General features: G+C 35.7%; 1 protein-coding gene across 1 annotated transcript in view; it reads right to left on the bottom strand.

Moving 5' to 3' along the window:
* The window catches only part of LOC115420609 (spondin-1-like), a 319,353-nt gene that overhangs the window by 65,350 nt on the left and 237,290 nt on the right, over positions 1-16,713 (bottom strand). Inside the window, 2 exon segments of the mRNA XM_030135980.1 lie at positions 8,819-9,020; positions 12,527-12,591. Of these exon segments, the coding sequence (XP_029991840.1) occupies positions 8,819-9,020; positions 12,527-12,591 (267 nt within the window).

Raw genomic sequence — 16,713 nt, 5'->3', positions numbered from 1 at the left:
TATCTATCTATCTATCTATCTATCTATCTATCTATCTATCATTTCATCATCTATCTATCTATCTATCTATCTATCTATCTATCTATCTATCTATCTATCTATCTATCTATCTATCTATCTATCTATCTATCTATCTATCTATCTATCTATCTATCTATCTATCCCCTGTGTTTTCTTGCAGTTAAACTTTAATATTTTAAACATGACAAAAACACGTGACTTCAGATTGCTACATTTGCCTTGTTTGTTCATGATCTAACATCTTCTTACAGTCGGGGTATCTAATCTCGTTCAGCGGTTCAATAGACTCAGCGATTCATGCATCGATTCAGTGACTCAGCCCTACTTGGCCTCTCTTTCATTCAGCGGTTCACTACCTTGGCTCGGTCCGTCCATCGCCGCCAACTACTATTACGACACAACCAGAGATCCTGCCATGGAGACGACCTGCAGCACTTCCACCTCCGACTTAATGAGTCATTCTGACTAGTTTATGTGATAATAAACCAAATATTAGCAAAGTGCTGCTGAATCAGTTCAGTTAAATGAATCGATTCTCTTGAATGATTCGTTGGTGAATCGCCCATCACTATTTGAAAGGCATTGGGGTGCATATAGGACCTGAAAGAGCCGCTGTCGCTCCCATCAGCCATCTGGTCGGGAACTTTTTCTGTTTGATCTCACTATGCATCATTTATACTATCTGTTTTAACAACCCTTTAATAATCGATGCATACCATTGTGTGTGAATGCATGCATCCATGGAATGTTAGAGAAAAAAAAGATTAAAAAAAAAAGGAAAAACACATGTGACAAACATAAATGATTCTCTTTGTTCTTCCAGGTTAACTCAACTTTGTTGTTTCAAGTTTCTAACCAACTTTTCATTTAAAATATGCACAGTACTGAATAAGACAAAAAGAAGACATCTACAAAGAGAACATTAGAAGAGATATGAGAATATGTTGTCAGCCACTGTGTGGATTTTTCTCTTTGTTCTCTTTGTTTAAGACTTTTTCACCATTTTTTTTTTTCTTTAACCCATAAAGGTCCAAACAGTGACTGGCCACCAAAAGCATCTACTGATCTAATGATATTTAATAACTTCTGAACCTTTAAACCTATTAACATGTTGAAATAAATCAGGTAAAATGCAGTGTGTCATCTTTTTGTGGTCATCAGATATGACCCGTTTGGACATGCAGAGGCTCCGTCGTTACCATGGAAACACTGTCATCTTCTACAACATTGATTCACCAGTAAAACCCATGGAGTTGGATCAGTAGTCGCTTTTCCATTGACCCTCAAATTGCGCAAATATAACTTGCGAATAAAAATTTCCCTAATGCAAAAACGACAATTTTGCCGAAACCCCTGTTTTTTGACTAAAAGTTTTTAGCAAGAGGTGGTTTTTTGGGCGTAGCGCAATTGGTATACCACACAAAACTAAAATGGAAAGACCTTTTTTTGCAACTAGAGTCACGCGAATAAAAAAATGGATGTTGACGGATGTTACAACAAGTGAAGAAGAAGAGTTTTAAAACAAACATGGCGTGGTATGTGTGGACACACCAGGAAACGGAATCATTTTATAATTTAGTACGAGATAGAGGAGTAATTTATAATAATACTGAATATATCTGTAAATAACCACAATATTTACATTCGTTGGCATATTTATGGAATGACTTCTAGTGTCATATCATGATAATAAATACACAAATCATCGAATTTGCGATTTCATGGAAACGCCGACATTACGCACTTCTGTTTTTTCGACATTTAGTAAATATCAGTAAAGTTTTGCGCAATCCAATGCCCAATGGAAAAACCACTAGTGACAGTAGATAGAGACACTTGGTTTGTGTTCAGTCATTGATATCTTCTCTGAAAAAATAACTTTTTCTTTGCTTTTTTCAAGGTCACAATAAATTAAGTGTCGGCCATTTTTAATTTTACCATGATAATAAAAGCATGCTCTCGTAATTTTGATGGAGTAAAAGGATCATCTATCTGACAGTACCTGAAGGCAGCATAAGGGAGGGTTACTGCCTTAGTTATCATGTTAATGTCAAATGTAAGTATGTCGAGTAATGAATTTTGGTAACTTTTGCAATAAATGTTCCTCACTAATGATGGTAAAAATTCCTGAAAATATAACCCCCCTGCCCCCCCAATGGTGTCTCAACGCCCCCTGAGAAACACTGTTCTAGAGCATTAATTCACCAGTAAAACCCATGGAGTTTGATGGATGGAGACACTAGGCTTATGTTTAGTTATTCATATCTTTGCTGAAAAAGTCACTTTTTCTTCACTTTTCTCTGTTTCTGATTTAATAACCCTCAACTTTAATCTGAGCTTTTATGAACATCTACACGATCAATGAAATAAATTCAATAAAAAACCTGATTTTTACTGAAAAAAAAGCAAAATATAGAGAATAATATAATAATAAATGCTGATAACTCACTTCAATATGAAGAAAAACATATATTTTGGAACTGCCACAAAAGCAGCACTGGGTCTTTAAGGGTTAATAAAAAAAGTCTTATGTAGGATAAACACCAAAAAAAAAAACATAATTTGTTGGAGAAATCTATGAATTTAAGTAGTGCAATGTCCATAAATTCTCAACTAAATGACACAATACACATTTCATTCCAAACATATTTAGAGCTGCAACTGATTAACCCTTTCATGAAAGAATTATGAGAACCTTAATCAAAATTTTTTCCTGAGTGTTTTTATTCCTCTTTAAGCATGAAAAAAACAATGCAATTGAAAATTTTCTTCTGGAAAAAAAAAAAAAAAGATAACTAAATAAAATAAAAATAATTTTAAAAATGTAAAAAATACATTAAAAAAATAATAATAATGAAAACAATTTCTTATGAACCTATTTTTCATAAAGTGGCAAAAATGTGCACTCAGCTGGACACCACACTTTGAATTTTTGATGCACAGAAACATGTATTTACTGATAAATTGTGTGAAAACTATGGGGACGATTTGTGATTCTGGGGGTTTATGCTCAGGAGAGATCTACATAATGATACCAATTCGTGTCAGAAAAGATATGGAGTGTCTTAAAACTTTTGTAAAGATATGTCTAAAAAAAACAAACAAACAAACAAAAAAAACAACAATGAAAAGAACAACAAAAATCCATGAATATACAAGAGAACAGCTGTAGAATAACTGTCCACTGGAGTGACCACTGCGCATGAAAGGGTTAATCAATTAGGTGCTTGAAGCCAATGCAAAAATTCCCCGATTCCTTTAATCGACTCGAATTGATTGAAGGGAAATATTCCATTGCAGTTTTCCTGAATTGAAGCTTTTTTGTGCGTCACATTAAGCGTCCGTGTGAAACACAACAGTGGAACCAATGTTTAACAGCAAAGAAATGAAGGAAACAGAGCTTTGATTCAGGAGAATTGTGGTTGAATGATTTTTTTGGATCACTTTGAGTTGATTAATCAGTTGCAGCTCTAAACATATTACAGTAAGATCAAGCAGAGTGAACTGACGACATGTACAGGGTGGGGAAGCAAAATTTACAATATTTTGAGGCAGGGATTGAAAGACAGTGTATGACCAATTAGTTTATTGAAAGTCATGAGAATTTATTTGTCACAAGAAAATTGACATAATAGAAAATGTTTTTATTCTATGTGTCCTCCTTCTTTCTCAATAACTGCCTTCACACGCTTCCTGAAACTTGCGCAAGTGTTCCTCAAATATTGGGGTGACAACTTCTCCCATTCTTCTTTAATAGTATCTTCCAGACTTTCTCGTAATAGTTTCTTTCCATTATAAACAGTCTTTATGGACACTCCAGCTATTTTTGAAATCTCCTTTGGTGTGACGAGTGCATTCAGCAAATCACACACTCTTTGACGTTTGCTTTCCTGATTACTCATATGGGCAAAAGTTTCTGAAAAGGTATGGATAATAGTGTTAGGTATGATTATGACATCAATATATGTTTGGTTTCAAAACAACTGACATAGTGCCTGCTGAGAAAAAACAACTAAATGTTCATTGTAAATTTTGCTTCCCCACGCTGTACTTCCACTTCTTTGTCTGTAGGGGGCGGTCATTCAATGAATTAATGGCATCTCACTGTCAGTCATCGTCAACATTTTATAATCTAAACACGTGTGCATCAGGTAAGAAATACAAATGTAATGAGTGCCAGCGTGGGTCAGATAAAAAGGGAGACGTTTCGATAAATAAATATTCATGTAAGTTCCTTCAGTGTGTATTAGTTTAGTCAAACAGCAGAGGAGGAATATTTACAGTAACACCAGCAGAAGCACAGCAGGTCTGGCTTTATGTTAGTCAAGTTTCTGAAAGGTGTTTACCTCCCCTCCTCAGTGGCATAAGATTCTGGATTATTTATGAGGTTGTAAACTATAAATAAATTGCCGTAGCCTCCAAACAGTGGCGGAATATGCATGAGAACATTAAACAAAACTAAAGAAACTCTGACTCTGTGCGTCACGTCAAGGGTGTGTCTGATGCTGCCTTCACGTGCCATGGGAATTATGGTAAATACTAGTAACGAACTGGAAAACTGCACATGAATGCACCGTCATGTGGGATTTTCCACATGAGGGGAACTGGGGGGAAAAAATGATGTACGAGCTGTCGAGATGAAAATGAACTTTGAACTTTTCAACATGGTGGACAGAAACGAGGGATTAATTGCACATGATAAACAATGCATGTTATTAACCCTTTCATGCATAGTGGTCACTCCAGTGGACAGTTATCCTACAGCTGTTCTCTTGTATATTCATGGGTTTGGTTGTTTTAGTTCCATATCAGCCAACACAGTGGACGCTCATGCATCATCCCAAACACTGACATTCAGACCATCACTGTAACTGTGCTGTTCTTGATAAACCTGATCTGCACTAACATGATTGAGTGGAAGTTATTTATTTGTTAGACACAAAGGGTTTTTTTGCATGTTATTTTAAACTCAGAATTCTGACTTTAAACTCAGAATCCTGACTTTTTTTTTTCTTCTTTCCAGAATTCTGACTTTAAACTCAGAATTCTGACTTTTTTTTTTTCTTTCCAGAATTCTGCCTTTAAACTCAGAATTCTGACTTTGTTTTTTTCTTTCCAGAATTCTGACTTTAAACTCAGAATTCTGACTTTTTTTTTTTCTTTCCAGAATTCTGCCTTTAAACTCAGAATTCTGACTTTTTTTTTTTTTTTCTTTCCGGAATTCTGACTTTAATCTCAGAATTCTGACTTTTTTTCCTCAGAATTCTGACTGTAATCCCCAAATGCTGACTTTTTTTTTTCTTTCCAGAATTCTGACTTTAAACTCAGAATTCTGACTTTTTTTTCTTTCCAGAATTCTGACTTTAAACTCAGAATTCTGACTTTTTTTTTTTTTTTCTTTCCGGAATTCTGACTTTAAACTCAGAATTCTGACTTAAATCTCCGAATGCTGACTTTTTTTTTCTTTTCAGAATTCTGACTTTAATCTCAGAATTCTGCCTTTTTTTTTCTTTCCAGAATTCTGACTTTAATCTCAGAATTCTGCCTTTTTTTCTTTCTTTCCAGAATTCTGACTTTAATCTCAGAAGTCTGCCTTTTTTTTTCTTTCCAGAATTCTGACTTTAATCTCAGAATTCTGCCTTTTTTTCTTTCTTTCCAGAATTCTGACTTTAATCTCAGAATGCTGACTTTTTTTTCTTCCAGAATTCTGACTTTAATCTCAGAATTCTGCCTTTTTTTCCTCAGAATTCTGACTGTAATCCCCAAATGCTGACTTTTTTTTTTCTTTCCAGAATTCTGAGTTTAATCTCAGAATTCTGACTTTAATCTCAGAATTCTGCCTTTTTTTCTTTCTTTCCAGAATTCTGACTTTAATCTCAGAAGTCTGCCTTTTTTTTTCTTTCCAGAATTCTGACTTTAATCTCAGAATTCTGCCTTTTTTTTATTTCTTTCCAGAATTCTGACTTTAATCTCAGAATGCTGACTTTTTTTTCTTCCAGAATTCTGACTTTAATCTCAGAATTCTGCCTTTTTTTCCTCAGAATTCTGACTGTAATCCCCAAATGCTGACTTTTTTTTTCTTTCCAGAATTCTGACTTTAAACTCAGAATTCTGACTTTTTTTTCTTTCCAGAATTCTGACTTTAAACTCAGAATTCTGACTTTTTTTTCTTTCCAGAATTCTGACTTTAAACTCAGAATTCTGATTTAAATCTTCAAATGCTGACTTTTTTTTTTCTTTCCAGAATTCTGACTTTAATCTCAGAATTCTGACTTTAATCTCAGAATTCTGCCTTTTTTTTTCTCAGAATTCTGACTGTAATCTCCAATGCTGACTTTTTTCTCAGGGTTCTGACTTTAAACTCAGAATTCTGACTTTTTCTCATAATAATAAGAAGAAATATTTATTGGACCTTATTTTATTGTATTTTTTTTTTCCAATTAAATGCATGAACATTTTTGTAACTCCACGAAAAAAAAAAATCAATCGTATTGTTTTGTTTTGTTTTGTTTTTTCATGTGTAAGGAGGAATAAAAACACTCAAGAAAAAAATCTTTACTGAGGTTCTGATAATTCATGCATGAAAGGGTTAACATTATATGTGCATATGTGGGGTCATATTTGCTAAACTAGTAAAAGTTAAATAAAAGTTCAAGTTAAAAAAAAATTAAGGTGGCTTGATCCTTTTACATCAGGGGTCTTAAACTCATTTTCCTTCAGGGGAGACATTCTGCCCAATTTGATCTGAAGTGGGCCGGACCAGTAAAATAATAATATAATAACATATAAATAATGACAACTACAAATTTTTGTCTTTGTTTTAGTGTAAAGAAAAAAAACAAACACATTACATTATGAAAATACTTTTATAAACTATCCAAACAAAAAAGATGTGAATAACCTGAAAAAAAAGAAATTTCTGAAGAAAAATCAGTGCAATTTTAACAATATTCTGCCTCAACTTATCATTTCTACATTCACATTATAAATCTGATCTACAAAGACACTAAACACTGAGGAACAGGCAGAAAAGAGTTAAAATTGTGCTTAATTTTCTTTAGACATTTCAGGTTGTTCATATTTGTTCAGATTATTCACATTTCATTGTTACAGGATAGTTTTGTAAATGTACATATTTTCAGAATTTAATGTTATTTTATGCACTAAAACCGAGACAAAAATTTGAAGTTGTTAATTCAAGATTTTTTGCTTAATTCAAGATGTTTTGCTAAATTTCAGATTTTTTTTTGTTTAATTCAAGATTTTTTTTTTTTTTTTTTTTTTTGCTTAATTCAAGATTTTTTTTACTTAATTGAGGATTTTTTTTGCTTAATTCAACATTTTTTTCTTAATTTAAGCTAAAACTTTTTTTGGCTTGATTCAATTCAAGACTGTGGAATTTTTGACTTTGCAAAAACATCCCAGGGGCCAGATTGGAACCTTTGACGGGCCGCATTTGGCCCCCGGGCCACATGTTTGAGACCCCTGTCTTACAGTATACCCCGAGCTACTTTTCTCCAAATGAATTTTTTACTCTATTTAACCATTTTTAAGTGATTTTTCACTAGTTTTTTTATAATATTATCCTCTGTATTTCACGTCTTTTCAGCGCAATTAGGATATTTTTCTATATCTCATTTACTGATGATATTGATGTTCATAAAAGCTCAGATTAAAGTTGAGGGTCATTATATCAGAAAAAGAGAAAAGTGAAGAAAAAGTGACTTTTTCAACAAAGATATGAATAACTGAACATAAACCAAGCATCTCCATCCATCAAACTCCATGGGTTTTACTGGTGAATCAATGTTGTAGAACAGTGTTTCTCAGCGGGCATTAAGACGCTGTCGGGGAGGGAAGGGGGGGGTCTAATGTAATTTATATTTTCAGGAATTTGTAACATCATTACTGAGGAACATTAATAGCAAAAGTTACCAAAATTCATTTCTCAACATACTTATATTTGACATTAACATGATAACTAAGGCAGTAACCCTCCCTTATGTTGCCTTCAGGTGCTGTCAGATAGATGATCCTTCTATTCCATCAAAATTATGAGAGCGTTGCGTTCAAGCGCTTTTATTGTCGTAGCGGAATTAAAAATGGCCGACAATTAATTTATCGTGACCTTGGGTAAAACCGTTTCCTCCGTGTTAATTCCAAGGTTATAATAGTTTTGGATTTTTCATTATTATTATTATTATTATTATTATTATTATTATTATTATTATTATTTCACTGTTGAAAAGTTCAAAGGTTATTTTCATCTTGACACTTCGTGAATCAAAATTTTTTTCCCCAGTTTGCCGATGGAAAATGCAACATGAGGGGGTGTATCTTTGTATGTTTTGCATTCAAAAATATGGTTTGTTTACATTACAAATATGGCATTTAAAGGGCTGAAAAATGTCAGGTACTGAGTTTTTGGTATTTTTGTTGATGGGTCAAGTTGATGAAATACAAAAAAATAGAAAAAGGTTCAAAACAAGCAATGAAAAAAAGTTTGACATGACTACAGCGTTACACAGATTACATGCTTTCAGTGATTCGGAAGGACCTTTATGGGTGGAACACCAGAGGGTTAATGACACCAGAATCAGAATTGTGTTTATTGCCATGTAAGTAAACAGGGTTCTCATTACAAGGGATTTGCTTCAGTGATTAGTTCATACATAGAACATGGAGGAAGTAAGAAGCATGCAGTAAAAAATAAAACAGAATAAAATAAATGAAGGAGTAAGAGAATAAACTGAACATATCCCATGAAGCTGTAAGCAGGTAAAGTGTGGAATACTACCTCATACGTGACGCCGCCGTCAGTGCCGGCGTCCCAGGGGATGAGGTCTGTGACCAGCCTCTGGACCCACCCACACTCCTTCGTACACAGATCCTCCCCCGACAAACCCACGTTCCAGTCCGGACTGGGCCCCAGCATGGTGAGGAAGGACATGAGGTGACGAGTCCCATCCACCGAGAACTCTGCAGAGGGAGCTGCACGCCTGGTGGAAGGGAGGGGAGGGAAGGGAAGATAATATAAGGTAAGGTAAGGTAAGGTAAGGTAAGGTAAGGTAAGGTAAGGTAAGATAAGGAAAAATAAGGTAAGGTAAGATAAGGTAAGGTAAGGTAAGATAATATAAAGAAAGATACGGTAAGGTAAGGTATGATAATATAAGGTCAGGTCAGGTCAGGTCAGGTCAGGTCAGATAAGATAAGATAAGATAAGATAAGATAAGATAAGATAAGATAAGATAAGATAAGATAAGATAAGATAAGATAAGATAAGATAAGATAAGATAAGATAAGATAAGGAAAGGTAAGGTAAGATAAGGTAAAGTAAGGTAAGATAAGGTAAGATAAGATGAGGTCAAGTAAGGTATGGTTTGATAAGATATGGTAAAATAAGGTATGATAAGACAAGGTAAGGTATGATATGATAATATAAGGTAAGGTAAAGTAAGGTAAGGTAAGGTACAGTATGATAACATAAGGTAAGATAAGGTAAGGTGAAGTAAAGTAAGGTAAAGTATGATAAGATAAGGTAAGGTAAGGTAAGGTAAGGTATGATAAGATAAGGTAAGGTATGGTATGGTATGGTATGGTATGGTATGGTATGGTATGGTATGGTATGGTATGGTATGGTATGGTATGGTATGATAAGGTAAGGTAAGGTAGGGTAATGTAAGATAAGATAAAATAAGATAAGGTAAGATAAGATAAGGTAGGATAAGATAAGACTTTTTTTTATCCCACCATGGGGTAATATCCCCCGTTAACAGCAGCAACATACAACAATTAATCACAGAGAAAAGGCAGGCAGACAAACCACAGGAGTGAAAAAGAAAAATATAAAGAGAAAAATTATAAATATGTTATTCATAAAAATAAATAAAGATACATGGATGAAACATCGACTCCATTCATGTTGAAAAAACCTTCCGTCTCAGTCCCAGTAGACATTCCTCTTCCTCTTACTAACACTCCCTGGAACTTTTCATTAATTGCTGGAATAAAAGCACGTTCTGATGTCATGACCTCTGACCCTACAGGCGGACGTGTAATTACTGAATAAATAGGTCTACAAAGTATCCAATTAGTGTCTAAAAATGGCTGACAATAACATAATCTGTCTGAAAAATAACAATGACTTCATTTGAAATTTCCTGCAAAAAAAAAAAAACAAAACAAAAAACAAAACCGTTTTGTTATTTCAGTTCTGTTTTAACTAAGATGTAAGTGCAAACACAAGCGTAATAGAACAAGTTTGCATGGAAAACGGAGCAAAATGAGCTCATATATCATGTCCACAGAGGGAGTGTGTGTGTGTGTGTGTGTGTGTGTGTGTGTGTATGTGTGTGTGTGTGGGGTGGGGTGGGGGGTGGGGTGGGTGCATGCATGTGTGCCAATGTTCTCATTAGTAAAAATAATAGTGGCACAATATATCGCAAATGACAGACAACGCTAGGAGGGGTAATTAAACAGATGTTTGGTGAAAGATACAGTACATTAGTGTGTGTGTGTGTGTGTGTGTGTGTGTGTGTGTGTGTCTGTGTGTGTTAATGCCCGAGCAGAGCTGAGGGCTAGAATTGTGATAAGTTTCTAATTGCTCTTGAACTAATTCCAAAGAGTGCGAAGGATGCCAGGGTTTGCGACTGTTCAGACAAGTCAGCTCAGGTTTTGAGAGCTGCGCAAATGAAGGCGTCATAAAACAATTAAGAATAGAGGCTTAAAAACCACACAATCCTATCAGGTTTTCATTAGAACATAGAATTCATTTAGGGCTGTCAAAAACAGGAACTTTTTTTTGTTTGTTCCTCCGACTTTAAGTGCTTTTTCCTCATGTGCAAATGAAAAGTGACCAAAGTGCATCGCATTCACAAAAGAAAAAAACAAATTATAAAGCGCATCTAGTAATTATTATGAGTTGCCATCATATTATTACGAGAAAAGATCGTATAATTATGAGAAAAAAATGAGTAGTTAATCATTATCACTTAACATAATAAAAAGAGATGTTTCTCATCTGTCGCAAATGTTTTTGGCTAAAAATTCAGTTTAATGACTTCTATGTTTCTGAAATGTCATAAAATACACCATGAACAGCCAGAATCACCACATTTATCCTGACCTTTCCACCAGAAAAACAAGTCAGAGCCTGTTTTTAAGTCTTTTTTTTTTGTCTTTTAAATAATTTTTCTCTCATTTCTTTCTTTCTTTTTTTTTTTTTTTTTTTACATCTTTTGCATCATTTTAATTTTCTTGGATCTTTGACATTATTTCTGTTTATGTTTTATAAACCATTTTCAACTTGTTGCATCTTTTGTGTTATTTTCATATTTCTTTCATATTCATATTTTCATATCCATCCATCCATCCATCCATTATCTTCCGCTTATCCGGGGCCGGGTCGCGGGGGTAACAGTCTAAGCAGGGATGCCCAGACTTCCCTCTCCCCAGACTCCTCCTCCAGCTCTTCCGGGGGGACCCCGAGGCGTTCCCAGGCCAGCCGAGAGACATAGTCTCTCCAGTGTGTCCTGGGTCTTCCCCAAGGTCTCTTCCCAGTGGGACATGCCCGGAACACCTCCCCAGGGAGGCGTCCAGGAGGCATCCGAAACAGATGCCCGAGCCACCTCAGCTGGCCCCTCTGGATGTGGAGGAGCAGCGGCTCTACTCCGAGCTCCTCCCTGGTGACTGAGCTCCTCACCCTATCCCTAAGGGTGCACCCAGCCACCCGACGGAGGAAACTCATTTCGACCGCTTGTATCCAGGATCTTGTCCTTTCGGTCGTGACCCAAAGCTCATGACCATAGGTGAGGGTAGGAACGTAGATTGACCGGTAAATCGAGAGCTTCGCCTCTCAGCTCAGCTCCTTCTTCACCACAACAGACCGATACAGTGACTGCATCACTGCAGACGCTGCACCGATCCGTCTGTCAATCTCACGCTCCATCCTTCCCTCATTCATGAACAAGACCCCAAGATACTTAAACCCAGCACGGCGCAGCCGAGGGCCCACCCTGGAGCCAGGCCCAGGGTTAGGGCTTGTAAACGAGTACCTGGTGGCTGGGCCTATGCCCATGGGGCCCGGCCCAGCCTGGCCCCGCCCTCCGGAGGACCCACCACCCACTGAGGGAGCCGTAGGGGCTGGGTGCATTGTGGATTGGGTGGCAGTCGACGGCAGGGGGCTCGACGACCCAATCCCCAGACAAAGAGTCAAGCTCTTGGGACATGGAATGTCACTTCTATTCTATTCTATTCTATTCTATTCTATTCTATTCTATAAGTCACATGGTCACCTCTAAAATGCTGCTTCCTGCTGAATTTCTGATGAACAGATGATTTGTGCTTCCCCATGTGTTGGTCGTCACATTGATGTAAAAGTTCATTTGTTCATTAGTTGAATTAAACTGATTTACTGTCGTTGGCTTTCTGAAACCTTCATATTCACACAGATCTATTACTGAAATGCCTTTTCCTTTCAGCAGCTGTGACTGTGAGCGATACTTACAGGTTGAGCGGCTGCCACGCCGGCCACTGAGCCTTGGTTTTAATGACCGTCAGTACCTCATCTCCCTGCGGATACACACACAAAGACAAAAAAAAAAAAGAGAGTGAGATACAAGAAGCAATTTGTCACTAAATGGATGACTATAAAGAGAGAGAGAGAAAAAAAAACATTGACAGAGAAAAGGCCAAAATTGACAAATTGACATGACTGAGGGTGAGTACTCTCATCCAAGGACGGCAGAGTTTTCCACTTTTCAGCGGCTTAAGAGCCTAGACTAAATGTGTCTGTTATCAGGACAAAATGGCTCTGTGCTGGTTTCTAATGGCCGTCTGTCATTCGAGTAAAGAACCTCCGTCTGCACCCGGCCCTCTGTAGTCTGTGTGTGGCATTACCACCACTTTATGGACTGAAAAACACATTATCTATCATGATGCATTGGATGGAATAATTCAGCCCAAAGCAGCCAAACCAACGCTGGCTTCAGGGTGGAGCCGCGGTGGAGTCGAGCTAAACTGTCGAGTCTGAATGTGGCCTTTCTGCTTGAATAACAGCCTTTATTGTGTTTGCTCTTCTCCATCCTCTTTCACCCTTTAACCCAGTGTTGTTCAACCTTGGGGTTGAGACCCCACACGGGGTCACCTGGAATTCAAATGGGGACAATCCCAATCCATAAAAGACATGACAAACTGAAGCTGAAACTGAAGCACTGTGGTTCTGTTTTTCTTTCAAATGTTCATTGTGGTCAGTTTCAGATGCTGCAGCTTTTTCATAATTCATAGTTTGAGTTCTTGTTTGTTCAGTATTAATTGTCAGCCTTGTAAATCCAAGCTGGACTGACTGTACATATCCTGACCAAGGAAAATCAAATTCTCACTTTGTGCAGTAATCTACACCTGGCTTTTCTGCCTCCGTCCAGAATAATATATATTATATAGACTAAATGTCGTTTAAAATTAACGTTTATTTGCAACATAGTACAGCACACTATTACATGATCAAAAACAAATTAATTTTAGCAACAAAAAAAAAAGTCTCACTTTTGAATGTCTGGGGTCGCCAGAAATTTGTGACGTTAAAATGGGGTCATGAGACAAAAAAGGTTGTGAACTACTGATTTAACCCATTAAAAACACTTTTAATGCTGCTAACCTGATGTTTTCTCACATTTTAACGTACTATAATACTAGTTATTACTCACTCAGATAATATGCAAAAAAACAACAACTTTTTGTTAAAAAAAAAACAAACTACAGTTAATTACAGTCTAATAACAATTAGCAACTGATTTACACTCAAACATGTTAGTGCAGATCAGGTTTATGAAGAACAGGAAACTTACAGTTACGGTATGAATTACAGTGTATGGGATGATGCAGGAGTTTCCATTGTGTTGGTTGATTTGCAACTAAAACAACTACATCCATAAGTATACAAGAGAACAGCTTTAACTCTGTAAAGCAGGGGTGTCAAAGTCATTTTAGTTTAGGACCTACATACAGCCTAATAGGATATAAAGTGGGCTGGAGCAGTAAAATAATAGATATAATAGGATAAGATATTTTGAGCAAAAAAAAAAAAAAGTAAATTCCGTACTGAAAATGCTTACATCTGTGAATTGTACTAGAACATAACATGAACAAATATGAACAACCTGAAAATTTGTTAGTAAAATAAATGCAATGTTAACAATATTAGGCCTTAGTTTGTCATTTATAAATGTGAATCACAACTTAGAGATCACAGTGGATTTACAAATACACAAAACATTAAATAACAGGGAGGATATTTAAAATTCCACATACTTCTCTAAAGACATTTCAGATAATCACATTTTTGTAAAAGCCTAGTCTGTAAATTTCAACATTTTCGTGTATTTTTACTTTTTATTTTTACACTAAAACAAAAAGACAAACTAACAGTTTTCATTATTTTTGTAGGTTATTATGATCGTCTTTTACTGCTCTGATCCACTTTAGACTGAAATGACCGAAAAGGATTTTAACATCCTTGATTGTTAATATCTTCAGTGTAATTTTTGCATTTCATAAATTCATCCCAGGGGCTGGATTGAACCCTTTGGCGGGCCGGATTTGGCCCCCGGGCCACGTGTTTGACACCTGTGCTGTAAAGCCTGAACCATTAAATCATTGTCAGAAAATTCCAGTTCTTTGAAACTGGAGTCTTTATTGGTCCTTCTAAACAACCAAATATCAATTCAATTCAATTTCAAATATCAATTTCCATGTATGAGTTTCAATTTTGTATCATATTTGATACATCAGGTCTCAATGCTCAAATATTATTTTTGAACAAACAAAAACATAATATAACACAAACATGTCTAACAAATTGGTAATTCCTTTTCTAAACTGGCAAAGTTCTGCCTCCTTCCTTATTAATGGAAGGCTGTGGTTCAGGAGGTAGAGTGGGTCGTCCAATAACCGAAGGGATGGCGGTTCAAATCCCACTCTGTCCTAGTTATGTGCTGATGTGTCCTTGCCTCCAGTGCTCCTACTCACACTGGTGTATGAATACGAATGAATGATTGGTGGTGTTCAGCTGTGGATACATATGTAGTTTAGCACCACCACAGTGTGACTGTGTGAGTGAATGAATAATGGATCTACTGTCCACGCTTTGAGTATGTGTTCACAGAAAAGCACTATAAAAATCTAATCCATCATTGTTATTATTATTATTATTATTATTATTATTATTAATTTAACCCTTTCATGCACAGCAGTCACTACAGTGGACAGTTCTTCTCCAGCTGTTCTCTTGTATATTCATGGGTTTTGTTGTTTTAGTTCCATATCAGCCAACCCAGTGGACACTTATGCATCATCCCATACACTGACATTCAGACCATTACTGTAACTTTTCTGTTCTTGATAAATCTGATGTACAGTAACATGTTTGAGTGTAAATTAATTGCTTGTTATTGTTAATAGACTGTAATTAACAATTTTTCTTAAACAAAAAGGTGTTTTTTTGCAGATTATCTCCATAAAGTGAATAATAACTAATATTAGAGTATGTTAAAATGTAACAAAACACCAGATTAGCAGCATTAAAAAAAAATGTATTTCATACTTTTCACACAGTGTATCAGTAAATACATGTTCCTTTGTTTCAAAAATTAAATGCATGGTGTCTAGCTGAGTGAATATTTTTGCAACTCCATGGAAAAATAGGTTCATAAAAAATTTTTCAATCGCATTGTTTTTTTCAGGCCTAAAAAGGAATAAAAACACTCAGGAAAAATATCTTGATTAGGGTCAAAAAACGGTATTCAAAATCTCCCTGAAGGGACATTTTAGAGACAATTTGACCCACAATTTTACTTTTAAATTCATTTTTGCTTTAATTGGACCATAAGGGATTATCCAAAACAAGGAGCTACTTTATATTGAAATACATGTTGGAATGGCAATCGATTAAAGTTCGCTCTCTGTCGGGACATTACTGTGTTTTGATCCATTAACCCTTAATAGGTAACCTGGGGTCCCAGCAGACCCCACGTTTTTAATTTTTTATGTTTTCTATGTTTTTATTTGAAGCTCGTGCGTGTTACTTCATTTACCCTCCTAGTATAGGGATCTGAAAAGTAAAATGGAACCAAACAATTAACTCGTAGAATAATATAAGCAATACAGACATTTTGGGGTCACCCGTGACCCCAGGTTACCTTTAACGTATATTGATTTATTGTTTTTCCATTTCAGGTATTTCAGAATATGATCAATAATTGATATTATAAATTTCTAATAACGCTAACCTTCAGTGATTTAATCTTTTTTGAGTAATTTTAACATCGTGTGAGGCCATGGCTAAGAGGAAAACTCTAAGTGATGAAAATATTAGAACAGAGCTTGCAGATTTAGAAGTAGAATCTGAATCAGATGATGACCATTTATCGATTGATAGTGTTTATGACGTCAGTTTTCCTTCTGTGAAGACTGTTTGTGAGCACCTATTCATACTACCCAATTGTGTAGTTAGTTTAGTTTTTATTTATAGTTTAGTTTTTAGAGAAACTTTATTGAAACTGTATTGCAAATGTGTTATAGCAATGTAGTGTGTTTATTTGTAACATGTGAAACTTTTTTGAAATTTTCTGTTAACTTTAGTGAAGGAAATACTTCACGCAGTAAAGGAGAATTTATTTGGAAAATAAAGCACAATTT

Source organism: Sphaeramia orbicularis, chromosome 6, assembly GCF_902148855.1.
Source record: "Sphaeramia orbicularis chromosome 6, fSphaOr1.1, whole genome shotgun sequence".
In the NCBI taxonomy this organism is placed as follows: domain Eukaryota; kingdom Metazoa; phylum Chordata; class Actinopteri; order Kurtiformes; family Apogonidae; genus Sphaeramia; species Sphaeramia orbicularis.
Note: the sequence above shows the minus strand (reverse complement) of the source record. Positions and strands in the feature narration are given on the sequence as shown.